Here is a 27,772-nt window from a genome sequence, read left to right as displayed (position 1 = left end):
TTTCCTTACCCAACTCCTGGCACACAGTCTGTGTACTCAGCCCCAGGACTTAGGAGGAAGAATTGTATCACACTGTGGATCTGCTACACATTCTTGCTCATCCCAAGCGTTTTGTTCATTGGATGGGTGTGTGACCACTGAAGAGTGTTTTGACACAGGCATTAGCTCCACCTAGGAAACCACCTGAATGCCTATTTTTGGGCACGGTATAAACAGCAAAATTTAATGCTTGGAATGTTATTTACTCATGGAAGGAGTCCAGTTTAAAAGAGTCAAACCAAATAAAGAGCATTATTTCAAGTTAAATTTATCCAAGAAAGGAACCACTTTGCATCAAAGGGCTACAGAGTTCACTAACAAAAAGGACACACTTCTTTTTCAAGTTTAACTAAATTTACAGATTGCATAAATCTTAAAGAACTTTACCAACCCTTTGTTTCTTCCCAGTCTGAAAATGATGAGTGTGACATGCCGTATACTTTAAACTTTCAAGAACAAGTACTGTAAATGTACACATTTATTCCATTCCTGACACTTTTCATTTCAAATTCCCTGACAGAAAACAAATGATTCGTATCCCTGCTAGTTTCAAACACAGTAAAGGCTTTTTACAACATTAAAACCCTTTTAAGCACGTGGTCTGAAGGGGTTGACTTGAAAAAATATTTACGCAGTGCTCCTTAAAAAAATAGCATTAATACCTGTAATGCCTGAGAGCTCCGCCCGTTTTAGTCATTACAACCGCATCAATAGTAGAATTGCATCTTGCTGTTATTTTCACCGTTCAGAAAACTCTGTGAGTTCCAATCATTTTTTTTGTTCACGTTCATTTATACGATGACAAAAGTCCACATTTATGTGAATGAATACTATTCCCTTTAAGTGCACCCAATCAGTCAATAGAAGCTCACCGCTTCCTTAGGTTATGTCAGCTGACTTTGTGCCAGCTCATCAGCTCGCAAACCATGGCACGTTATGGCCCAGAGCCCCCCTCAGTCAGTCTGCTCAACTGGGGCCTTCTGTGACTCAGCGAAAAGCCATCCTAATTTGGCCAACCAGTACAAAGGCAGAAAAAAATCAATTCGAAGCGTGATCATAATACAGAAACACTTTAAATGGGTTGTTCAATTTATGACGCTAAGCTGATTGGCTGTCCCCAAAGTAAGTTACGATTACTTAAAACGTTACAACTGCACCTTACGTAACCAGATGAAGAGCCCTTTATATCACTTTTGTAACGCCATGAGACCAAAGCATTAGTGAAGGTCACGCTCAGTTAATGGACAGTGAAGCTCATAAAGTCCATGGCCTTTAAAAGAACTACTACTCCTCACCCCACACAACTGAGAAGGAACGCGAATATGTAAACACGTTCCATCAGTCTACGAGTATAACATGAAAATAAATTCAGAGGTGAATCTACTGGTAACGCTTCTCCACAACTCCAACTTGCAAAAGTTTTGCTCTTTGCAATAGATCTGTCTATGAATTACCAAAATAAAAATCCAAGCTACCTATCTATTCAAAGGGAAGTTTTAGTATTACTGCTTCACTACGTGGTTGTTGACAGTCCTCACATGAATCTATGCCCTTCCTTCAGCTACATAAGTCAGTAGATGGGTAGGCACCAATTCCCTCCAGGCTCTCTGGCAGTATGGGTATCCTGCTGTTGAACCACAAAGCATGGTCTGTTTTCCAGCAAAATAAACATTTATGCTCCCACCCAAATGCATGAACTGGAATTATAAAGGGAATTCTAGGATGCTGTCATATTCTCACCCAAGTCAGTGACAGATTTTCTATGAACTTTAACAGGCGCAAGATCTTGCTCAAGCGTCTACTCACATTACCAAAAATGTACAAAAAAACCCCTATATAAATTAATTAATCCATGAAAGAATACAAACATAACTGTAATTTCAGTCCATCTTCTATCACCTGCTACAACTTCTCTTGGATGTACCTCTATCGTTAGGAACCGAGACCGGCTAAGGAAAGGGCTAGTGGCTCTAAACCTGAGAGAAAAAACTACAGTTGTCTTACATACATTTATATAGCATTTTCTTGCAGTAATAAGTCACACACAAAACATCTGTACCTTGCTTTTGGCACAAGTAATATTTTAGAAGTCTTTCAAGGCTTAACTCGAGGTTCTTTACCGAACAGTCTATACTGTCCACCAAAAAATTTAAACATTCTTTCAAAAGGAACGAAAAAAAAATATACAATTGTACACCAAAAAATAAAAAAAAAAGTCTTGAATTTTATTGAGATTTCAAGTCTTGTCTCAAACAAAAACGCTTCTCTTCAGACAAAAATATTCTCTTGGTGTCCTCCAGATACCCAGCAACTCTGAATTGGTCCTTCAGTGCCTCCGTTTGCTTTGTCATCTTCACAGGTGCCCCTGTGGTTGGGCTGTTCCATTAGGTGTCATTTTATCGTGTGAAGGAACGTACATGACGACCTCTTCCACTGCCTCCACTAACAAACTTCCCTCTTGAGCCACCACTGCTACTACTATTAGCACTTGTCCAAGATGGTCCAATTCCTCCGCGGCCTCTGGAAGCACGATCGCGAGGACTCGGTCGGTAGCCTTAAAGCAAAGAAAAGTATACTCAGTTGGAAAAAAAAAGGGGGTAAAAAAAAAAGCCTAGGTGCAGCAGGTGCTGTGAAAGCACAGGAAACAAAAACAAGACGAGACACAAACCGGGTTTGCTTTCTCCTTTTAATTTCCGCCTTTCTTTTAGGCCAGCACTTTTGATTGGTTCTAAAATTACCGTGTAGTTATGAAGACAACTGAATTGCAAAAATCGGAATGCAAAGTTAAGGTTCTGCCATCGAGTGTTCAATTCAGCAAGTTTTAGGGGTTACAGGACAGTTCGTACGAAAGCATGTATTTGACAGTCTCAGTGACAACTGTTCATATATGCTTAAAAAATTTGCTGAATTTCAGGGTGTCTGCAGCATCCTTGCACGGTTTCATTTGTAAAGCAAAAATGAAATTCAAGGAATTTTCTATAGTTCGATGCCCATATGAATACCATGTACCTGCTGAACTTAATGGTCTCAGTGGTGGCAGTGGACCCCTGTTAAAATTGCTTTGACCACCTCTACTGTCATTGTAGGTTCCTCGTGGCGTACTCTGTGCGCTCCAACTTGAGCCTCGAGCGCCCTCGCGACGACTGTAATTCCCTAAATGGGGAGAGAACAACCCATACGCTGTAAAGCAAATCTCACGTTTCCTTCACTTGAATCTTCAAAGTACTCAGTGGGTAAACACAATATTTACACAATTCAAATGGATAATACCACTCTGCATTAACTCAGTATTGTAACTCAAAGCCCAGGAATTATTTTCCCCTGGTTTAATGCATAGCACAGAATCTACCTTTCAGATGCGATCTCAAGTTTTAAAAGATTCACGCTGTCTGCTGTACAAAGAGACACTCCTAATGCTTTATGTATTCGTTGTCAAGCAAATCCCAGTAACACTGACTTCTCTAAATGGAAGTATTTTCCATTTCCACTGTGGCGACTTGCCTTACCTACAGTACGGAAAGGGAAGGAATGCAGCCTTGTCTGAATAGGAAAAAAAGTTTAGCTCTGTAGCTAGAATCTTCAGCTTCAATGAAACTGCATTTTGCTCTCATCAAAATCTTCCATCCTTTAATTCAAGACCCGCTGAAATCCAGAGGCATACTGTGATGCTTGATTGTGGGAACTACTATATCAAAATGGTAGAGAGACCTTTGTATTTCTCTGACTGCGTCTCTGAAACACTCCAAGAATTGCTGTGCACAAGAACGTGACATCAAAAAGGAAACAGCTAACTCCTTTTGTGAGAGTGAGGGGCAGAGAGGCAACACGGGAACTTTCCACGCTTCAGTGGTTCAGTTCCACAGCACATGAGAAAACCTTTTCTAGCGCCAAACAACTTCTTTCCCTCCTGGATACACATCAGAAACATCTCACACCAGGAATGATTCATTTGTGGAAAATCCGGCTAGTATTACTGCAGCATTTTTAGCATTCATTTACCACAAATGGAATAAAAAAGAAAGCATACCTTTTGAAGCAGGTGGGGTAAAGAACCTGTTCTGACTGTGAAAAGCTCCCCGTCCTCCACGATTCCCTGAGAACCCACCACGTGAAGAAATCTTCTGCGATACTTTTGGTGGCCTTTTGGCTGCTGGTATCCCATCTGGAGCAACCACTTCTTTGCTTTCTGCAGCAACAAAATCATCCACATGCATTGAGGGTGGTCTGCTTGTGTTCTGTTTCCTCTGACGGAAGATGTCATGCGGTCGAATTCCTTGTCCAAATCCTCCCCTGCCTCTTCCTCTTGGTGGTGGCACAACATGAGCTCTCTTTGCGGGCTCTATGTACTCGGATTTTCCACTGTCATGAAAAACCACGATTTCTTTCGTTAATGTAAAAAATGGAACGATGCCATTTGAGAAGCATTTGGCATTTTGAGGATATAGAAAACAGTGCTAACCACACCAGCTGTTTACTCATTAAACTCGTCTTACCTTGAAGTTATGAAAGTCTCGTGCTTGTGCTTGCCAAGTTTGAAACCTTTTGTGGCTTTTGTCCGACCAGGAGATGAAGGTTCTGACAAAAATGACCTCTCCAATTCCGCTTGCAAGTCAAAGTCACTGCAGCCCTTTTCTGACAGCTCAATTAAGTCAACTTTTACCTGTAGTAATACAGTAGTAATACAGTTTTACAACAGCAATCATGAGCCCCTCTAAAAAAAAAACCATGTAGAGGGACAGAGGAGAATCAGCACAGATCCTAACCTGGCCCAGCTCTTTCTGAGAGCACAAAAAGCTCCATCCTCCCCCTTTTAATGTAGTACTGTGGCTCAAATAAAAGCAGCAGAAACAAAACAAACAAAACAAGCAGCAGAGCTGCAGCAAAATTGCCCTCATGCCTCTGAATCTCTACAAAAGGCTTGAATTTCAAGCATTGCTCTGCTTATGCTGCAGTCCCATAAATTTATTAGTGCTGCTTTTATATGCAAATCAATTATTTGGCCTTAAGGAATTAAACTACTTCTATCTTCGCGTGTAAACATGGCAGAGTGCAACTAAAAAGGAACGCAGGCAACTGAGTCAACAGAAATAGACCATGTCTCGCATAAGAAGCCAAGACACTCACAAGTGCTTCATTTAAACACTGCCATCTTTTGCTACTGCGTATTTTTCAAAGTGGCATTCAAAGTTCAGATGACAAAAATGAAGTTTCAAGTAACGTGCAAAATGTTGTGCACAGTTTCGTTTACTGCTGCCTTTTTTCCTCACTTTTGTCACATCAGAGCAAAGATGTTAAAACAGAGATGAGCTGCTTTGAATACTACTGCAATGACAGCAGAAAAGCATGTAAAGGACAAAATAAATCATGTTCTTAGTCTACATTTAACACAGATTACTGAAAAGCCCCAGTAGCAATACAAATTAAAGCAGGTTAGGACTGACACACAACTATTCCTCTAAAGGAGAAGACTCGTACATTAAGAGCGCAGTGGAAGGTGCCAATTTTGTGTCTGTCTGTGTCAATCTGAAGGCATCTGATAATAACCCTTTAACAAATGTCAGTCATCCTGCACCTGGGTTGGGTTAGTAACCCACTTGCCCACGTGAATCTCTATCCCAGGTTAACCCTTACTTTTAAACCCACTTCAGTAACGTTAATGAAGCTTTTTACCATATCCAAATCGGTGTCTATTTCTTCAGCCTGAAAGGGTGAGAACCACATGGACTTCAGCTGGTCATCCATCACATCTGCCAACACATACGTAGTCCTGCAACAAATGAATGCCAAATGACTGCTTGTTTATGAACTGCAACCAACTGCAAGCATATGCAGCACCTCACAACCTGGGGTGAATACTGCTGCCTTATCCTTGACACCTGCATGAAACTAAATATACTGGTACTAGTAGAAAGTAGCAAATGCAGTTCTGTTTAGATCCTGCTTGTAAGTAAATCACAGGCCACGAGCCCATACACTGAACCATTTTACCTGTTGTTAAACAAATTCTGAAGAGAATCTGGTGCAGAAAGGATAGGCTCTACATCCTGGTCACTTAGTGGACAAGCATCGCCTGCTGATTCCAACATTTGCCTGACTCCAACAATGTTGTCCAGTAAGGATTCAAGGCCATCGTCTTCCTTAGAATGTTCCTAAGTCAACATATGACAAGACAGAATTTGTTACTGTCCTCAAAGAAACAAACATTTTGTGTTAATTATTAAAAAGACTACACTGAACAGTCCATCTGTCCACAAACAGTGAAGCTGAGACACTTCAGCACGCAAACTACAGCAGATTGCTTCTCAGTATGCCACCAAACAGTCACCACAAGTACATTCCTCGCTCCTAGCTGGCACAACAAGCTCTGTAACTTGGCTCTGCAGCACATGTATTCTCCTCAGGTTGAAATTAACAAGCCCTCTGCTAGAGCATTCCAACATCCTAAGGGTCTGTTACTCTTCCTTCAGCACAGCTGTGGCTTTTAGTCTTTTACCACTGACTTGGAGGCGAGGATGAGGGACAGCAGGAGAGCACACTGGAAAGGCATCAGTGACCAACAGGATGTGGAGCAAATTGTAGAGCAGCTGTTCTACGGACTCTTCTAAATTAGCTGCCTACTGCATGACAGTCAGCAACGATGCAGAATTAGACTGGAATATTAGAATTTGGTCTCTAATCATAATCACAGAAACGCTGTCTGGATGGGAATCTGCAAGTCCTCTACTCCAACTCCCCTGCTTGAAGCAAGACTGCTACCACAGCTGCATCAGCTCAGCCCTAACTTTATCCTACCAAGTCTTACAAAAATGCTCAGCGATTCCACAGCCACTCTGGCAGTGATTTTTTTATTCTCCCTCTCCCACTCCCCCCACAGCATCAACCTGAACCTCTGAAGCCACAGTATGGAGCCATCGCTCTTTGGTTTATCCATCTGAAGCTATGAAGAAGAATTTGATTCCATCGCCTTTGTAACTATCCTCAAATTGCTGTAAGCAGCTATAAGATAGCTCCCTTCAGGGGACAAAATAAGCCCATGTCCCTCATCCCTTCTCCATAGCACACATGCTCTAGGTCCCCAGCTACCTTGCTTGAACACTCTCAGATTTCCCTAGAACTGCTAAGGAGTAAAGGTGGCCAGAGGTGAACACAGCATTCCAGCTGACAGCTCACCAGCATTCCATGGAGTGAGACACTGCGGTTCCTTCATTTGCTGTCCATGCTCCTTCCAGAATTGCTCAGAACATAGACTTGGTTGCTAGAAGCAGTGCACCATTGGTCTATTTCAACCTCCCACCCAGCACAACCAGCCAGCCCAGCCCACAATGAGGCACGGGGTTGCCCTACTCTCACTGCATTTTGCCTCATGACCCACACAAGCTTTCTGCTAAACAAATCCTAAGAAGTTTATTGAGGTCGCTCTGAATTGAGGCTCGATGGTTCATCATTTCAGCTACTCCCTCAGCTTAGCTGAGGTCACTTGGGTCTCAACTCTACCTGAACCTTATTAAGAGCAAAGCATACAACATACCACCCCCTTCTCATCAGATACCACCCGCTTCTTTAAAGGCACAGTCAGATACAAGATTACAAGATGATTCAGTACAGCAATATTCAAATTCTTTTACCATCACGTGTTTTTCCAGATCAAGCAGTAGGTTTTCTGGGGTTTCCTCTTTGCACTGCAGTAGATGTTTTAACTCTGCAGTGGTGAGACCCAGGGTCCTGCCTGGATGAGATCCATCTACTTCCATAAGGCTCCCATCATCTCCACAACATCCCTAGAAAACATGAAGAGAGGGAAATAAGAATACTTAAATGTTCACTATACTTACAGACTGCAAACTCCTTAGATCTTAAATATACATGAGAGAAATCTAGCAAAACAGGAGTGATTTCTCCTGATTTAAAGGCATATAATGCAGAATGTTTTTAATAAGAATATTCCAATTCTGCAACAAGATGAATCCAATCTTTTCCTGTACAAACTGAGGTTTGTATCAGAGGACTGACAATTATTTTGGACTTCTTCCTATACTATACATTAACAGTTTTAATATGCTGCACTATATGGAATGCTTTCAATAGTACATGTTAATGAATCCAAAACCTGGATGCAATAGCACACTACTCACCTAGGAAAGTCAATGAACTAACTGACAGGTTAGATTTTTACTCAGGTAAAACTGATGTTCCATAAGCCTTCCTTAAGAGGAAGCCATTCTACCATAAGACTTTTCTTTTGTGCTGCCAATGTCAATCATCCTAAAGACTCAAGATGCCACTCTTTTCCTACTGAAAGATCTTATTTATTAAACGCGTTCTGCCCAACTTTCACAGATTTCATTAAGAAAAGCGGCCCCGATGCTGCTGATGGAAAAGCCTTGCAGAGCAATCTCCGTAGTAGTCTACTTTCTGAAACAGTAGTTCCTGAATGCATCTCACACTGCAGAGCTCAGAGAACTGCAGCTGAATCGGTCTGTTCAACACAGGGGCACTCACACTCACCATTGTATCAGAGTTGAGAAGCTGTCGCATAAAATCCAGGAAAGAAGAGGCCAGTTCACCGGTGTCTTTGCTGAAACTGGTTATGACACGCCTCAGCACAGTATACAGAGCACTGCTGTGCTTCCTTAGAGAGCTGCGTTTTCAGTTCGGGTGGGGGTTTTTTGGGGAAAAATGAAAAAAAACACTGTATTAGTGCATACATTGGGACCACCGCACCGTAACTTATAACAACACATGGTACAAAGTGATGTTGCTACGTTTCATCATTACTGAGTTTTGATTACAAAGCTGGAGCTTCACCATTTTCTCTGCAACCAACTGTTCCCACCAGTGCTGTCCACAGACTGCTCAGACACAGCTATACACAGCACAGCGAGACCTCAAAAGCCTGCAGAGAATGGCATTTACATCTCGTGGAGGAAAAGAGCATCACAGGAATCACAGAAATCCCTTTCTCTGCACCTCACTTCAGTGGACAGAATTCAGTCCAAATCCAGGACAGGGAAAGAAGTCACAGAACAACTTAGTGCTGCCCGCTGCACATACACCACAGCACTAATTGCTGAGTGGTCAAGACATGAGAACTGTATCTCATTCAGATCCTCCAGCCTTGTGATGGCAAATCAGAGAATCACAGAATGGCCTGGGTTGAAAAGGACCACAATGATCATGTAGTTTCAACCCCCCTGCTATGTGCAGGGTCACCAACCACCAGACCAGACTGCCCAGAGCCACATCCAGCCTGGCCCTGCATGCCTCCAGGGATGGGGTATCCACAACCTCCTTGGGCAACCTGTTCCAGCGACATTACAGTTTCACATACAGTGATATTCCAGTGATACTGCAGTTTCATATTACATCTAGGATTCCCAGACGGAGAAGCAGGAATTTGTAAGCCTTCAGAATCTTTCTCTGATTTCATAATGCAGAAGATTTTAATAAAATTCTAAGCTGTCAGAGATATCTTAGGATTTCATACCTCTTTAAGTGATAGAAGCCATAGTCATGCTCTGTAAGGAACATCATTGTTCGGATACATGTCAGCAGACAACTGTAACTGCTCTCAGAGTTGGTTAACGTTTCCATTAGACAGTCACAAATTGATGGCATCAGATCCTTGTTTGGCAAGGAATTGGAAAGCTGCTCTAATTCTGACACAGAGCCTTCTGACGAACTTGGTAAAATGAGTGCAATATCCTACAAAGAGTGGTTATTATGCACACTGTAAAAATGCATTTGAAACACAAGCAGCAAGTATAAACCACACATCACGTCAGGAACATTAGGCTCTTTCACTATTCCTTTATCAGCATATTCCCATACTTGGCAGCTGTTAATGACCAGTAACACACTAACCCAATGTAACCTTTCTAATTTGGTTCTCTTAAGGACTGAAAACAATCACTGATTTTTTACAACATAAAAGATACAAAGGGTGAAAAGTGGCAGCAAAGCCACAGCTCAATGCCAGACAGCAAGGGAGTAATATCTTATCCTTGCAATTATGCCTTTTGCCTGGGGAGTCAAACTGTCCCTTAATCTCAAAACATTCATCACAATTGAGATGCTGCAAGCACCACTTAGAAAAGCTGACATCTACAGCTCCTTCATGTTTTATGTAACATAATGCAAGACTGATCTTCACAACGAATTTGCATAGGCAAAGATTCCTGCTTAAACGCAAGCAGCTGACTGATCTCCAGCAACCAACAGTGCCCAAAAGTCAGTTGCATAAATGGATTAGACCAAACACATGCAACTAGTGAGATAAGTAAAGCCATGCAAATCTATGTATACAACTCATGAGAAACTCCCCGGCCTACTCTAAGAATCAGTTTTCAGATTTGTCACTTTGTTCTGTGGGTGGGGCTTTTTGTTGTGGGGGGGTTTGGTTTAGAACAGTGGTAGCAGCCTATCATACATATCTTCAGACTTGGAGTGTTATGTTGAAGAGATTTCAATTAGACTGCTAAGAGACACATTATTCAGCTGGGTAAAAAGCAAAGAGCGACAGCACAAGTTTTGCCAGTGGCCCAAGTTCCAAAATCTTCCTGTAAGGAGAAACGATACCCCCGTCAGCTGAGACTACAGTCAGTCTTTGCAGCACTGGTCTCTAACAGCCACCAAAGCAGCGGCCATAGTGATTCAGTGATTTATATCCAAGAATGGAAAGACTGGCAGCAAGTCTGTCACAGCAGCCAACCACACAGAACTTTGTCCTTTTTACATATTAAAAACATAGATGGGTTTTTCCTCTTATGGAAAAACAAACAAGCAAAAAAAAACCAAACCCATCTGCTCCTACGAAATCACGTCATTTCATTTTTCCCCCCAGACCATCAAAACACACCTTGCATTAAGCATAAAAAATACCTGATCGCAGAGGGACTGCAAAATGGAAGTCACGTATTCCGCGCTTTGTTGATGAGTGACGTTGTCTCCAACCGACCGCATCAAAGCCAAAAGCTCCTGGAAAACTTCTCCGTACTTCTCATCACCTTTAGCAGTTCCATTGATAAGATGCAAAATGGCCAGTTTACAAGCTTTATGTGAAGCCAGGGCATCCAATAGAGCAAGCAATCGAGTAGTCTGTCCAGTGTATTGTTTCTCTTTATCTTCCGTGTTGCTGAAAGGATACCAAAGCACTTTGAATATACAGGAAAAGCTGTTCTAAAGTCATCTGAAAAACTAGAAAACCACCCGTTGCAGGAACCATAACTCTACATTATAAACAGAACACCTGCTGGACACGTTTATACTTTATTTTCTTTAACTTTCACTGAACAACGTTCAGTTGCATCAGAACGTGAGTACGCATTTAAAATAAACTGTACGCATTGCTTCCATCTCCTGCACCTGACAAATACCTCCATATTTCCCTGCTGATCCCAAATCCCACTAACGTGAACTTATTTAGTTCAGATAAGTCCTTTAGAAAAAGTTCAGTGAATAGAAAAGTCTTTGAAGGGACAGCCTGAAAAAAGCCTTCCTAAAATACCTTCCGTACATGCACAGAGTGAAACAGTAGACAGGTATGATACCGTTCACTGCCAACACTAAGCATTCTCAGGACGCAGAATATACTATTGGACTGAGAATTCATTCCATTCATAAACAGTATTTATGAAAGTATTTTTCTCTTGCTGAATCTGCTCCATAGAACCTGGGAGAGATTAACAGTCCATTAAAGAAATCTTTGCAATAGAAAAATGAGGATACCTTTGTAGGTCTTCCACAATTAGATCCAGTACGGTCCTCATGATAAGAAGAGCAGTAGGTGAAGCCAAGTCACACAGCTGGACGCAAATACGTCTCAACATGTGCTGAATAGGCTGGCAAGATGAACCAGAGAAGGATCGAACTATCTCTTGTATCAGTTTGGCCTGAACATGAAGATGCATGCTCCACAGCTTCCTAGTGTTGAGTGCCACTGAAATATCATGTGGCTCAATTACCTGCAGGAACAGAAGAACAGGAGCTTTTTCCTTTCCACTTTCATCTTAACAACTCAGTTCTACTACAAGGCATAAACAAATACTAAGTACTGATATTGTCCTCGACAAAAAAGCCACAGTGCTATTTTCATTAATGCCACTGAATGACAGAGTACAGAGCTGCAAGTTAAGTGTTCTGTTGGGAGCATGGACTGTCATGCATCTTTTATGCTTACTTAAAGATGACAAATCCAAGATGCATGCCTCAATACACTGAGAGCTGGCTTTACCAGCCATTATTTCATTAATACAATGGTAGTGCAGATAATCCAGAGAAGGAAAACAGATAACTTTTAACTAAAAAAGATGCTCCAATTCCCCTCCCGCCCCCTGTGAGAAACATAACTCTAAAAAATCTACAAGAACATAAATGCCATATAATAACTTTACTCCACCCTCTCATGTATCTGTTAATCCACAGCCAGGAACATGGTCTAAACTGGCTTCAGAGAGCTGAAATTCTTTAAAAACTAAATAAATCTCAATGATACCTGAGTTGTCTGCATGGGCAGCGGAAGAGGCAACAGTTCTGAAAGCAGTATAAGTCCAGAGAAAAAGCCCTCAGGAATTCTCAAGATGGAGGAGAGAACCTCTTTGAGCATTAAAGACCAAGTATTGTTTGCCAAAGTCTCTTCCGAAATGGTCAGCTTTTCATTAACGCCCTGTGTAAAAGTCAGCAGGATATCAACAATGTCATTCTGGATTTTCTGCTCATCGCTATCTAAGCGGCCTGAGAGAGGAATAGAACACAGGAGCATGTGTAAAGAAACAAGCGCCGACGGGACGCGCATGTCCTTGAATTCAAAAGATCCGCCCCTCAGAAGTTCCGTTAGCATGGTTTTAAGTAGCGTAAGAGTACAGCGGGCCATAGAAATAGTAGTAACTCTGTGAAGCGTGGTGCCCATGTTGACATGGAGTCGCCAAGGCTGAATAAGGATGCTGTTCAGCTTCTGGAGAACACGAATGAAAGTGTCCATCCCCTCAGAAGAAAACAGTTGAATTACAGCAAGATTCCATTTAAGGTCTTTCTGTTGACCTGTATGGAAAACAAAGAAGCATTTTTGAATGTCTAATTCCCCCTGGGAAAACACAGTTACATTTTAGATGTTTTTAAGTAAAAGACTCGGGAAACTAAGATTTCTGTGTTAAACAGTACAAACGTATCTACCATACCTTCTACCATAGGTGGTGGACACGCAACGTGACAAAGAACACGAAGTGCCGTAGGAAGACCAACTCCATCTGGGGTCATCAAACTGTCGATGTTCTTAAAACAAAATAATAATTTAATAAAACCCTGTATTACAAGAAATGACTTCATATCAAATGTATTACTTGCTTTGTATTCTGACACTGCAATAAACAGCTGGGTCATCAGAATGTTATACACATTCGCTTAATTACACAGAGAAGGAAATGTAACATAACTTACAGAGAACACATTTTAATTCTATTCATTTTCACCTCTTTTAACAAGTGACACACTGTGCACAAGTGCTGATAATCTGCAGTTACATGAAGAGCTCTAATGCAAACGGGGGACCAATGCATCAGAACAAACCTTGGAAAACAAGCTATGGACAAAAGCTTGTTATTATTAATGGTATATACACCTGTTATATACCTACATAAAGACACACACAGATATATTTATCATGTACCACTCACTGTCTACCAAGCTCTACCAAAGGGAATGGAGGTCTTCAAGACCATTTTCCATACGGGAGGTTTTCATTTAACAAAAATCAGAAGAGCAGACTTTAAGTTTCTGCTGTTTCCAAACACATAAGTGTCTGTTTTATATTCTGTACTTCCAGTGCAGGTATTCTTCTGTTTGATGTTTTAAACGAGAAAGGAAAATTAACTGCTAGTGCTAAAAATCTATTGCAATGAACTTAAGGGGAGAATTATTCTCTGGGAGTGAACTCCAGGAGAAAATAGCTGGAAGTCTCTTCCTGCTTTGCTGGTGAAACTAACCCTGTATTTGGCCTTTCTCAGTGACCAAAGCTGCAAAATGAACGATTGCTGCCTGCTCAGTGCCAGAGAAAGAGCAATTTGTCTCTGCCTGCAAAATTACTTCCCAAGAATTGGCAGCTGACAGATCAACTTGCTATGTTGATCGCACTTGTTGGCCTCAGGCTCCCAGTGCACACAACCTGGATACACACTTCAGTGTTGGGATTAAAAACTCAAAATCAAAAATAAGGATAGAGAAAGACAGACGTAAAAGAAGGCTACGTTAATTTTTACAAATTACATTCTGGTTGCTTCTATGTTGATAGAAACTTTGCACTCAGCTACCTGCAGTTTTGTTTCACTAAATATAACTGAAAGCAAGAATTGACCTACATCACAAACTTTAATAGAAATACCTGTTTTTAAATATCATGTTGGCATATAACCAAGATGAAGTACCAACTACAAAAAGGCATGAGCCTATAGAGTACAACTAAAGGAGAGCATCCATCTGTATTTTACTAACCTGTTTGATATATTCAATAAGGTTTGGAATGCAATTTATTTCAAATCTAAGATTTTTCAAGGGTTCGAGCCACTTGCTGAGCTCTGGGGAAAAAAAAACACAACACTTTTAGTTAATCGAGTAACTTGTCAGTGCATTTATGAACACAGAGTTTTATGCAATAAAAATGTACTCGATCTACACAAGGGGTACTAAGTCCGAGTATGAAATCCACAAAGCATGTTCTGTAGCAAGGCGGAAAGCACCAACAAAAGCAAGACTTCAAAACAATCAATATGCCTCATGAACTTCGCTCATCAACCTGAACACTCAAATAATTCTCAGCTTGTTTTGTGTTATTCGTAAGTAAATGTGTTTTATAGAAGAGACAATGGGTCACACTGTCAGATAAAGAAAAAGCCATTAAGGAAAATGGGTCCTCGCTCTTGACATACATAACAGGTTATTAAAAACTGAAAACAAGCATCCCATAAATGCCCAAACAGAACCCATCTCCACACCTATTGTCTCTGAAAGTCTTTGCACAGTAAGTTTCTCTTTGATCAGAATAAGCAGAGTGGTCCCCAGCAGCCTTCATCCAATCAACCTCATCTAAGTCAGCACCACTGAGAGAAGATCCCACGGCACAGCTCAGAGGTCAAAAGATTTAGTAACAGAAACCTGACTATTCCATGCCAGTTGGCCCCGGTGCCAGGAAACAGTCCCAGGAATATTTCCTTTACTTGCATATACAGACCCTGTAAGCCTACATCACCAAAGAAAACACCAGAAGTTACGAGTCTGCTCACTAACCAGTTAGTCCAACTCTGAAATTTGGTCTCCTAAGTTATTTTCAACACAAAAATAATATCACACTTCCTGCAATCATCCCAAATTCATGGTAGTTATTATTACTTGAAAAATAATTCTAACTATACAGAATCTCCTATTAAACTCTCATTAGCAGGAAAAAAATCACACATAATATCTGTGAGTCAACTAATCAGATGCAGCTGGAGAAGGAATTTCATTACATACATTATCCAAACCAGATGATCGTGAAGTACCAATTAGCCACACATAAAAGGTTTCTTCCATACATTCAGACAATCCAGCTGATAATGACACATACTGTACCTTGCAATTTGGTGTTATTTTCGTCTGCCTTACAAAGCTTCAGCAAAGGTGCCGAATGCTGTTCCAGCATTTGGACATCACTGGAAGACTGAACCACCAGCAGAACAAGGATGCAGGCATAATTATAAGCAACTGATTTCTTAGACTTGGAGTCTCTGAAATAACGATAAGAATTTTCTTTAGATCCCAGCTAATGCAAATTTAACACCTAAAAGTCCACGTACAGAACCTGCACTTTCAGCAAGGCTTTCCCCATATAACTACCATTAATAAAGAATTCTCTCCTACACCTTTTGAAGTTTTCATTTACTTTACACATATTTTAGCATCCATAAAAAATGAGAGCTGAGGGCACGGATTAAGAGTCGACTAAACAGCAAATCTTTTTCTCTCTAACTTTGTCTCTGCTTTTAACATTTTGCCTGGAAGTGCTGCTACCTAAAGGAACAACTACATGGCCAGAGAACATGACTACTTTTAACACATGCAAGAACTTAATGAACTACGAGATTCCCACCCCTGAGAAGTGTGCATCTCCAGACAAATCTTCCTCTTGAACGAGAAGTGCCTGCTTACTTATTTTTTCACATAGCTAAATATCTGATCTATATAACACCTTTATGGATGACCCACACAAATTTGGGGCATTAAATAACTTGATCACAACTGTGAGGCCTGATTTTCACAGAATCATAGAATGGCCCAGGTTGGAAGGGACCTCAAGGATCACAAAGCTCCCGCCCCACTGCTGCAGGCAGGGCTGCCAACCTCCACACATAATACTATACCAGGCTGCCCAGGGCCCCATCCAGCCTGGCCCTGAGCAACTCCACAGACAGGGCATCCACAACCTCTCTGGGCAGCCTGTTCCCACATCTCACTACTCTCATAGTAAAGAACTTCCCCCCCCGATATCCAACCTAAATAATTCTTCCTTCCAGTTAAAACCATTTCTCATTGTCCTGTCGTTATCTATCCCTGCAAAGAGTTGACTCCCCTTCTGTTTGTAGGCTCCCTTCAGGTACTGGAAGGCTGCAATGAGGTCACTCCACAGACATCTTTTCTCCAGGCTGAACAAGCCCAGCTCCTTCAGCCTGTCTTCTTAGGGGAGGTGCTCCAACCCTCTGCTATTTTCAATAACATTGTTCTACTTAAGTTATTTCCAACACGTTCACGGTCTAAAACGAACAGGAATTACTTAGTTATCCTGAATTATTTTTAGAAGATAGATACTTCCTAAATGTAGAAATCTAAAGAATTCAAATACGTGCATAATTACCCTAAAGCTTCTTTGGAATAGTACTCCATTAAAGTAATAAGACTTTGGAGGTTTTTCTCCAGACTGAAAACATGAGCCACGGCAGATCTTCCCACAGGGTTAAAGGTAATCAAGTAAAGGTTGTGAAGCGTTCCCAGCAGATCAGAATGGTCGGTTTCCTCACTGGCTGTGCACCGCTGAAAGTGGCAGAATAATTCTGAAATGCACTGTAATGTCTGCGTCGAATGGAGGAGCCACAGGGCAAACGTGTCCTCATTTGCACCATCTGACTGGAGACCTTCCTCTTGATCCGGGTCAGAAAACTGACAAAGTGCTCTAATCAGCAAGTTCGTCGCCTCGTACTCAGAAATGAAAAACAGGAGACCCTTCTGGGACTGCGCCAGGAAACGCAACAGATCTCGGATCGCTTGGAGCACACCTGGATGTGCGCCTGTCACTGGAATAGACAGCAGCAAAGTAATGCATTCCAAGAAATGGTGACTGTGAAGGTATCTGGGAAAAAACGTACAGGAAAAGGATCAGTAACATTACAATCATCTGCCAACACTGTACAACAGCAGAATCTAAGGCTACGTGCCTCCTAGCTACAGTACTTAATTGCTATGTAGACTGTGAGAAATAATAACTAATAATAATGCAGTACAAAATTTTAAGCATACAAAACATAACTGTTCTAATATTTACAGGAAAAGAATCACAGAATGCTTTGAGTTGGAAAGGGCCTTAAAGACCCTCTGGCTCCAACCTCCTGCTGTGGGCAGGGTTTCTACCCTCCAGCTCAGGCTACCCAGGGCCCCATCAAGCCTGGCCTTGAACAACCCCAGGGATGGGGCACCCACAGCTTCTCTGGGCAGCTGTGTCAGGGCATCCAGCCTCCAAGTAAAGAATCTCCACCTAACATCTAAGTTAGATCCCTCCTCTTTTAGTTTAAAGCCATTCCTCCTTGTCATATTGTTACTTGAAGACTGTCTGCTTATAGATGTATTAGCTGTAACTTGTACTGCTGTTATCAAAGAAAACTGCTAGCATTTACAGAAATACTTTCTAGATAATAACTTGCTAACAGAGAAATAACACATGGGATCCTATAAATAGCTGAATACAGACAAGCCTGAACTCCTCTGCCCATGCTCTGGAACACTGAGCCAGGCTGACAGAACGGCATGTTGGCTTATATCCTGCCAGCTCAGCGTAGTGAGAGAGGCAGTTCCAGACTCTTCATGCATATGCGTAGACATTTTCCAGGTTGAAAAAGGGAAAACACTTTAGATCTGTAACAACTTGCAAATACGCAGTTGCACAGCACCTAGCATAACCATCCAGGATTGATGAATGCAACTGACATGCTAGCACAGCATCTGTTGTAGTAAGAGGTTAGCTTGCTGTTATTTGTGTGGTAGGCTTGACTGAAAGCCAACAGGGTAACAAGTACATTAGCCATCAAATTCTCTCAGAACAACCCAGAAACAACGTCATGCCTAAAAACATCTACTGGAGGCTGGAGGAAACACCTTCTAAAAAGTGAACTTGCAAGTACCATACCTGAAAAGAACGGGATAAGGATCATCCCTTTCTGGAGGGCCTGTAATGCGTGCCATGGTTGGGAAAGATTTCACAGGCGGCTGAATCATTGTATGAGGAGCTGTCTCCATCAGGTGGAAGATTTCTTCAAGAAGACTAACAAGTTTTTCCACCTCTCCTTCACTTATATTAGAAGATTCCAAAAGATGATCCATATCCATAGGAGCCTCCACATCGTTTTCATATTCTTGGTTGGCTCTGTCAAGTCCTGCCAAGTCCTGGTCCTGTTCTGTCTCCGTGTGATTAGGAAGAGGAGGAGTGTTCTCGGCTAACTGATCAACCACCTTTTTAATATCCGACAGGATCTCATAGAAGTGACACTTCTGGAGAATGGCAGAACCAGCAGTAACTACTCTCACAGTCTGATCTAACAGAATGAGTTCGAGCAGTTTCTGATAGCCACTTTTTTCATGTGCATCCGCACCACCTCTTAGAAACATTTCCATTCCCTCAGTTGTACTAATAACGCTATCCAAAGCTTTAAAAGCGTTAAGTTTAAGGGAGGACGATACATGGTCTGCAAACAACAGTTCAAACAACACATTGATAACTCCTGCCTGCAAGAGTGCTGTTATTCCTTGAGTCCCACATTCTCCTAACGATGACACCAGTTTCGTCCCAGCTTTGAGCTGTCGGACATTCAAAGCAATAGGTTGCTTGAGCGCTACCTGAAGGCTTAAAGCTTGCAGGGTCCAGTCTACTAGCTGGGTAATATAGTCTTGTTTTGTGTCTTTAACCTGCAGATAGCTCAATCCTTTTACTATTAAACTTGGAATCTCTTCTAACGCCGTCACCCACTTCGCACCCCTTTCCTCTTGATATAATTCCAGCAGCTCTGTTAATTTAACTGAGGCCTCCACTGCTCCTGAATTTTCTTTTTCTGGGTCTAGGTCCTTTATTTTAGCAACTTCATTCTCAAATACAGTCCTGTAGGGGCAGCTGAAGTATAAAAGAGGTCCAAGCTCCCTTTCAAAAGGTTCATATGTCACAGGAGGCACAGATGCCAGATCCTCTGGAGTATATTCAATATCAAAGCTTGGATATTTAAACGTTTCACGTTCCAGATCAGCAATTCCATCTTCATCGCTTGAAATCTGCTCATACCCATCATCTCCTAAGAAGAAAATAATTCAGTTAGGAGAGAACTCATGGATAACCCAGTTCATTACCGCTCAAAACAAAATAATTACATATTCAATGCAAACTGGTTAGAAAACAATCACACACCAACATACTGAAAGCTTCCTCCGTCCAGCTATAAGTGAAAGTCTCGGCTGACAGACTATTTTATGTAACATGGGACGCACTTAGAAGAACATATAAAGCAAGTAGTTCTTTCAGATGGATTATGTATTACTGCAAGAATACTCTCCAATTTACTTCTTATGACTGCATCTACCATTAAAGTTCTAGCTTAAGATTTTGCACAAGGATGGGCAGGGAATATAAATAATTCAAGATGACAACTACTGACATTATTATGAAAACAAAATATCAGTTTAGCAATTAGCATCTTGTTTGCTTCACAGCTCTCCTACTTCTTTAAAAATCATGTAACAAGAGTCAGTGTTCATTATTATCTATAAAATCCAACTCTTGTTTTCCTCTTTTTATAGAGCTTGACAGGAAGATCATAAAATTATAGAACGGCCTGCGTTAGAAGGGAATTCAAGGATCATCAAGCTCCAATCCCCCTGAAGATTTACTATCATGGAATTAATATCCCTCAGCAAAAAACTGTTCTTCCCAAGACCCATGGGCAAGGCACACAATGGAGCAACGAAGGAAGCAAAATGAGATACGGTTCTTGACTCTACAAGTCCTTGTAGTAGTACTGCCATCAAAAGGTCAAAAAGCTTTTTTCTTTTGTTTTTTTTAATTTTTATAAACTTCTTAACTTACCTTCACCTTCTTCCTCCTCCTCACCATCTTCTTCATCTTCATCTTCCTCCTCCTCTTCCTCATCTTCATCGGGAATACTCTCTACTGTATGTCCATCATCGTCGTCCTCCTCCTCTTCCTCCTCAACATCCACATCTTCTTCATCATCTCCTTCTTCTGGTTGATCTTCTTCCACTTCTCCTTCATCAGAATACTGGCTTTCTTGGTGAATGGATGTTCTATCAGGAGAAATGGGCTCAAAGTAATCCTCCCTATGGTCCACATCATCTTCTTTTTCTCCAACCACTAAAAAAAAAACCACCAAAAAAAAGCCAAAGTTTAAGAAATCAGAGTTTCTGTGAAATCCAATGCTCTGTATAATTTCAGGATTTTTCATTACACATAATGGAGGTGCAAAAAGAACATCTTGAGGAAAACCTTTAAATATTTTGGCAGAAAACAAGCAACAATCACTTAATTCAGCAAGGCTGTAAAAGAAGTATGCAAAGAATCCTTGGCACTTTTCATCTGTACAGAGCCCACAAAGCAGCAGACACTGCAAGCAGTGAGATGCAGCGGAAGAACATCAAGTAGCACTCAACAGAAAATGTATATAGAATATGCACTCTATGATCGAGTAGTGTAATGATCAATAGCTGATATTCTTAAATCTATTAACTTTTACATTGATACAACTTAACGTATCTGACAGATTTTAGAATCATAGAATTACCCAGGTTGGAAAAGACCCCGCAGATCATCAGGTCCAACCGCAGCCTAACCATAGCACCCTAACTCTAACAACCGTCTGCTAAATCATATCCCTGTGCACCACCATTTTCTTTCCAATCCCTTCCCTAAAGTGGAATCTGTCCAGCAGCAGTAACAGCAGACAGGAAACCTCACACAAAACAGAATTCTGCCTCCACTAAGCAGTGGTACAGAGCAGACAAAACACAGCCTGTTCTCATTCTACCTGACACTGGCATAGGTTCATCCTCATCATCATCAGGAGGAGGAGGGCCCGGAGGTGTCCTTGGTCCCCTAGGTTGAGGTCTTGGAGGACTGCCATTGAACTGGTCTTCTTTCTCTCCATCAACTATATTTATTGTGAAAATGAAACTCAATTTAATGAAATCACAGAAATAGAAACAGCAGATTTTAGTTTTTCAGTGCTACTTTGGATAAAGAAGCACCTTAATTTCCCAGCTATTATTTAATCCGTATTTTGCCTCAGCACAATATGTGAGGTTGTTTTCATGAAACCACTTATGATGTAAACAAGAATTACACTAATAAGCAAGGCTATTAACAATACAGATGATTATTTTTTTAATATAATGCAGGATTAAAATTAATGTGGTTATTTTAACACTATCAAGGCTTACCATGCTTTGGGGTTCTTTTCAAACCAGGCTGTTGCTGGGGAGGAGGAGGCGGAGGTGGGGGTGGAGGAGGAGATTCTCTGTCATGAGTGATTACTCTGTCAACTGAGCCATATATTGCCAAAGTCAGACAATTGTACCACCCCCTCAGAACCAATCCATCTGTGTTGACCTGTTTGAATTTGTTTAAAAAAAGAAAGAAAGAAAGAAATTACTTTAAAAGAACACAAGATAAGTACATAAAAGTTAGTTTTTATATCACTGTAGCAGTATCTGCATAGAAGCAAAACCAAAGTGCTGAACATCGGGGTATCTCTCCAAAGTGAGCAAACTTAAAAGATATAAATCATTACAAGAAATAAGAAATCCTCCTCTAAAAGCAATCAATTACTTGCAATGTGTTTCCTATTTCATTCAGCCTGTATCATACCTCCAGTTAACAAAGGAAAGAAAAAGAACAACACTAACTACCAGGGGCCACACATGTACTCATCTGGATGAGACCAATCAAAACCAAAGAGGATATGATTTGCTGTGGCCTGCAGCCATAACATCCTGATTCATCTTTGCTTATAATGGATATTGGCAATCTCAGTAAGATCTGTCAAGCAATCAAGTCTTCTACAACTTATGCCATTCATGTAGCATCTGTAACAAAGCCTAAAGTAGTAAGTACCTGAGCTACAGGCAGGTTTTAGAATAACATCTTAAACAGTGAACACTTTACTCAGTTCCATCGCACCACACTTTTATACTCAGATGACAGACGTGTAGAAAAGGAGGTTTAAATCACATTGCATTACCTTTGCATTGGGTCTGAAAATAATCGAAGTGTTTTCATCATATTCGAGGCTGTTAGGTAAAAAATACAGAATTATTTGTCCATTACTACAAAGCATTTCATAGCAACTAAACACGGCAGTACTAAACAAATAAGCCAGTGGTGAAATATTGAACAAAAACATACACTGGAAAACAGGAATGAAGAACCACTTATTTTCACATAATACTTTTTATTAATATATATGAGATATGGAAGTTCAAAAACAACAGCTCTTAAGTATGAATCTCTGTCCTCTCACAAGAACTGGAACAAATGGGCAAGGAGAATACAAACTCCCCAGCAAAAGGCAGACCGAACAAGAAAAGAATGGGAGATGCAGATGTTCTGCACTCAAATCTTCTCAAGAAGAAGAAGGGAAGGTGGATAATGAAGTCTTGAAGTAATTATGTAAGTGCTTACCTCCCCAGCCTATCAAAAACGGGGGCACTTGGCTTGCTGACATTGTTGAAAAACAAGTCCAGTTGAAATGTGTGTGGGGATGTCTCTCTGGAAACACAATAAAGGTAAAAATTAAACCCATCAATCAACTTATCGGAATAAGTAGGACTAACAAGGAAAAAGCCTTAAATAATACTGTTCAAGTGATTCCCCAAAATAATTACAAGAGCAACAGTCACGCAAATGCATTTTATCTTTTTAGACAGGAAGTTCTATTAAAATATGGAAGCTGAAGAAAAACTAACAGGAAGGTGTTCCTGAATCAGACACTCACCCATAAGCCCTGTTGTCAGGTAAACTCGTGTGAGCTCTCACACCTGGAGGAATGACACGTACTTCATTTATATAAACCACACACGGGAAACGAACCACATCTATATTGGTACTTTGCTGCAAAACAAGGAAGAAAGAAATGCAAAACTGTAAGGTCACCGACCTCCCATATAGTAACAGCCAAACAACTGACCTGCTGCCTTGAGAGGTGCTGGCAACACTGCAGCACATACGAAACTCTATGATGGTGAGGCAGAGACTGCTGGGGCAACAGGAGAAGGCAAGGGGGAAATTCAAAGGAAATACCTAGAAGGAACTAAGGAGTTACCCTTTAAGGGAGTGACAAAACCAGCTGAAGTGCCTCTATTCCAGTGCATGCAGCTTTGGAAACAAACCAGAGGAGCTGGAAGCTACTATGCTGCTTGAAAACCATGATATAATTGTCATCGCTGAAACCTGGTAAGATGATTCCCACGACTGGAATGTGGTTATCAACAGCTACAAGCTATCCAGAAGGGACAGGCAAGGAAGGAGGGGTGGGAGTGTTGTTATCCACACCAGGAAAGGAACAGAATGTGAAGAGCTGTCCCGAAAGAACAGTCACGAGCAAGTCAAAAGCCTAGGGGTGACAGTTAAAGACTGAGGCTGCAAAGGGAGACTTGTGACTGGTATCTGCTACAGGCCACCAGATCAGTCAGAGCCTATCAATGAGGCCTTCTACCTGCAGCTACAGGAGGTGTCACAATAGCAAGCACTTGTCCTGATGGGGGACTTCAACCACCCGGACATCTACTGGAAAAGTAGCACAGTGAGCTGTAGGCAATCCAGGAGGCTCCTGGAATGCACTGAAGATAACTTCCTGAGTCAAGTAATTGATGGCCCCACCAGGGGGATGCAATACTGGACCCGCTGCTCACCAATGTAAATGAACTGCTGGGTGACATCATGATTGGAGGCTGTCTGGGCTGTAGTGAACATGCTATGGTTGAGTTTACACTCTGGAAGGACATGAGACCGGTCAAGAGTAAAATGAGGAAGATAAACTATAGGAAAGCTAACTTCCAGCTCTTCTGGGAGTTAATCAACAAAACACCCTGGGAAATAAGCTGCTCTTCAGATGTAGGGATGGGGTTATGAAAGCCAAGGCCCAACTTGAACTTGGCTAAGGATGCCAAAAAGAACAAGAAAGGCTTCCACAGGTACCTCAACCAGAAAAAGAAGGTCCAGGAGAGGCACACCCCACCCAGTGGATGACACGGACAGGCTGGTAACAGGCAAGGAGAAAGCTGAGGTACTTAACCAATTTTTTGCCTCAGTCTTCTCTGTTAACTGCTCACCACACAGCCTTCAAACATTTCGTTTGGTAGGAGGGGATTAGAGAAGCAACATCCTTCCCACTGTAAGCAAAGATCAAGTTTGAGACCAACTGAGGAACCTGAACATCTACAAGCCTGTGGGTCCCGATGAGATGCATCTGAGGGACAACACCCTGAGGGAGTTGGCTGTTGTAGTTGCCAAACCACTTGCTATGATATTTCAAAAGTTATGGCAATCATGTGAAGTCCCTGGTGACTGGAAAAAAGGTAACATCGTGCCTATTGATAAAAAGGGTAAAAAACATCGCCCTGGGAACTACCAACCTATCAGTCTCAGCTTTGTGCAAGGGAAGATGATGGAACAGATTCTCCTGGAAGCAGTGCTAGGGTACATGAAAGGCAGGGAGCTGATACAAGAGAACCAGCATAGCTTCACCAAGGGCAAATCCTGCTTGATCAACATGGTGGTGTTATATGATGGTGTCACTACATCAATACTCGACTTCAATAAGGCCTCCGACACAGTACCCCACAACATCCTTCTTCCCTAATTGGGAAGATATTGCATTTGATGGGTGGACTGTTCGATGGAAGAACTGGCTGCAAGATAAGTCCAGAGAGTGGTGGTCAATGGCTCAACGTCTGGGTGGAGATCAGTGATGACTGGTCTTCCATGGCAGCCAGTGCTGGAGCCAGTATTTTTTATCGCCATCAATTACACCAACAGTGGGATTGAGTGCACTCTCAGCAAGTTTGCAGAAGACACCAAGCAGTGTGGTGCAATTGACACACCAGAGGGGTGGCATGTCATTCAGAGAGAGACCCAGACGGGCTTGAGCAGTGGTCCCAGGTGAATTCCACCAGGTTCAATAAATCCAAGCACAAGCTCTTGCACCTGGGTCATGGCAACCCCTGCTATCAGTACAGGCTGGGGGATGTAAGGATGGAACGCCACCCTGCTGAGAACTTGAGGGTACTGGTGGATAGCAAACTGGACGTGAGCCAGCAATGTGCCCTCACAGGCCAGAAAGCCAACCGTATCCTGGGCTGTAACAAAAGAAGTGTGGCCAGCAGGGTGAAAGAGGTGGTCCTGCCCCTCTGCTCTACACTGGTGAGACCTCACCTGGAGTATTAGATCCAGACATGAGCCTTCAGTTCAGGAGAGACACGGACCTGCTGGAGCACGTCCTGAGGTGGGCCACAAAAATGATCCATGGAATGGAATGCCATTCCTATGAAGACAGGCTGAGAGAGCTGGGGCTGTTCAGCCTGGAGAAGGCTGCAAGGTGACCTGATAGCAGCCTTTCAGTATCTAAACGGGAGCTACAGGAAAGAAGGGGACAGACTCTTTAGCGGGGTCTGTGGTAGCAGAATAGGAGGAAATGATTTCAAGCTCAAAGGCGGCAGATTTAGGTTAGATATAAGGAAAAAATCTTGTGCAGTGAGGAAAGTGAGGCAGTGGAACAGGTTGTTCAGTAATGTGATTGAAGATCCTTCCCTGGAGACTTTCAAGGCAAGGCTAGATCAGGCCCTGGGCAATCTGATCTAACTGTGCACGTCTCTGTTCATTGCAGGGGAGCTGGACTACATGGCCTTCAGAGGTCCCTTCTAACTCTGAGGATTTTATGATTCTACAATCTTTTAGCACGAACACAGGATCTCGCCCTGAGGACTGAGGCATTACCACTAGAAGGACAGAACAAAAGGAAACGTGCTGTGACAGGAAGCACAGCTCTATTAAAGAACCAATGAGTGTGGGAATGCTTTGCTTTAAAAGAGATGTATTTATCACACGTAAGACTCAAAACTTCTGCTGCCAGCAGCACAGCCCAAAGACACATTTCTGGTTAAATGATACAGGACTGCCATACTGCAGCCTCATCAAGATCACAACTGAGTCCAGTTCAGTCCTCCTCCAAAAAATAACAAATAAAGAAAAACAAACTAGATCTGAACTGCCCAACATGTCATAGCATCAAATAAATAATTTCACTAGAAAACTAAGTGGTACTTTTCAAGATGAGAAAGTTCCAAGGCAAGGCAGAAGATCCACTTAGCTGGAGAATTACTGTAACGTAATGGTGGCTTTTCTACAATATGCAAAATGTATTTTATCCTCTTTATTATCTTCTCTTTAATGAAAATTCAGACTAGTTCAAGCTCAAAAAGCATCACTGGCAAGAATGAAAGTGCCAGAAAACAATATATGCAATTAAAAACCACTCAGTAAGAGAGCACACTGTCCTGAGAAGGTGAATGTCAAGCACATTCTACTCAACACTGTCTTAAACAGCATAAGAGAAATACCATCATGTCTGGCTAAGAGTGGCAACTACAAAAGGCACCAGAACAATTTCTGGTTTATTGTTAATTGCAGCATCAGCTCAAAATGTTTTGGGTTCTTTCTCTCCCATCTGCCCCTGCACAAAATTTCTTCCACGAGCTGCACTGTGATTCATATTTTCCCCCTCAAGGTCCTCTTCCTCCCTTCAGATGGGCACAAGTGGCTGAGCTATAACACAAGTAGCTGAGCTATAACACAAGTGGCTGAGCTATAACACAAGTGGCTGAGCTATAACACAAGTGGCTCCAAGTGTACGTGTAAGCCCCCACTATGAAAACAGGGCCATAGCATTTGTTTTGCTCGTGGTACAACCAGCTCCCACCGGATGCTACAAGGAATAAAGTCATCTAACGAGCACCCAAATCGCGGCTCCCAACCCCTACACACTTTCAGCTCTCCTCTCCCCGTTATCTCCAGGAAGGGCCGGTCAGTACCGGCTCCTTTAGTCTCGCCGGTGCTCGCCGAGACGCCGTCACAGCAGCACGAAGAGCACGGTCCGGCCGGTTAAAGGAGGCGGAGGTGCTTTATTCAGCAGAGCTGAGCCAAGCAGCGCTCGCTCCAGCCCAGCCGCTCACCGCCAGCCTAGGCCGCCCACCAGAGCCTAGCCCAGCCCCGCTCCTCCGTGCCTCGCAACGGGCTTTGAGGGTATCGGAGCGAACAGGAACTCGGCTACAGCAACCGAAAGGACGATCCCACCGCATTACCTCCGCGCTCTGATGCTTGAACGTGTCTAAAAACAACAGCTCGGTTGCAGTGTCCACCGCCATCTTGGCTGCGCCGAGGAGGGGAAGCGCT

General features: G+C 42.2%; 1 protein-coding gene across 1 annotated transcript; it reads right to left on the bottom strand.

The window, feature by feature from the left end:
- Positions 1 to 199: 199 nt before the first annotated feature.
- On the bottom strand, positions 200 to 27,772 carry VIRMA (vir like m6A methyltransferase associated). Its single transcript, XM_072329248.1, has 24 exons — positions 27,682 to 27,772; positions 23,319 to 23,434; positions 23,006 to 23,092; positions 22,566 to 22,614; positions 21,766 to 21,934; positions 21,354 to 21,476; positions 20,399 to 20,683; positions 18,458 to 19,610; positions 16,916 to 17,407; positions 15,637 to 15,791; positions 14,521 to 14,603; positions 13,212 to 13,305; positions 12,530 to 13,074; positions 11,764 to 11,999; positions 10,918 to 11,170; positions 9,524 to 9,741; positions 8,545 to 8,677; positions 7,665 to 7,817; positions 6,028 to 6,188; positions 5,710 to 5,806; positions 4,533 to 4,699; positions 4,067 to 4,398; positions 3,049 to 3,192; positions 200 to 2,593 (listed from the first exon to the last, which is right to left on the bottom strand). The coding sequence occupies exons 1-24, from the start codon at positions 27,742 to 27,744 to the stop codon at positions 2,436 to 2,438; spliced, it is 5,466 nt and encodes a 1,821-aa protein (XP_072185349.1). The 5' UTR covers positions 27,745 to 27,772; the 3' UTR covers positions 200 to 2,435.

The sequence above is a fragment of the Excalfactoria chinensis genome, chromosome 2 (assembly GCF_039878825.1).
Source record: "Excalfactoria chinensis isolate bCotChi1 chromosome 2, bCotChi1.hap2, whole genome shotgun sequence".
Lineage (NCBI taxonomy): Eukaryota > Metazoa > Chordata > Aves > Galliformes > Phasianidae > Excalfactoria > Excalfactoria chinensis.
The sequence above is the reverse complement of the archived record's forward strand: the minus strand, read 5'-3'. Positions and strand labels throughout refer to the sequence as shown.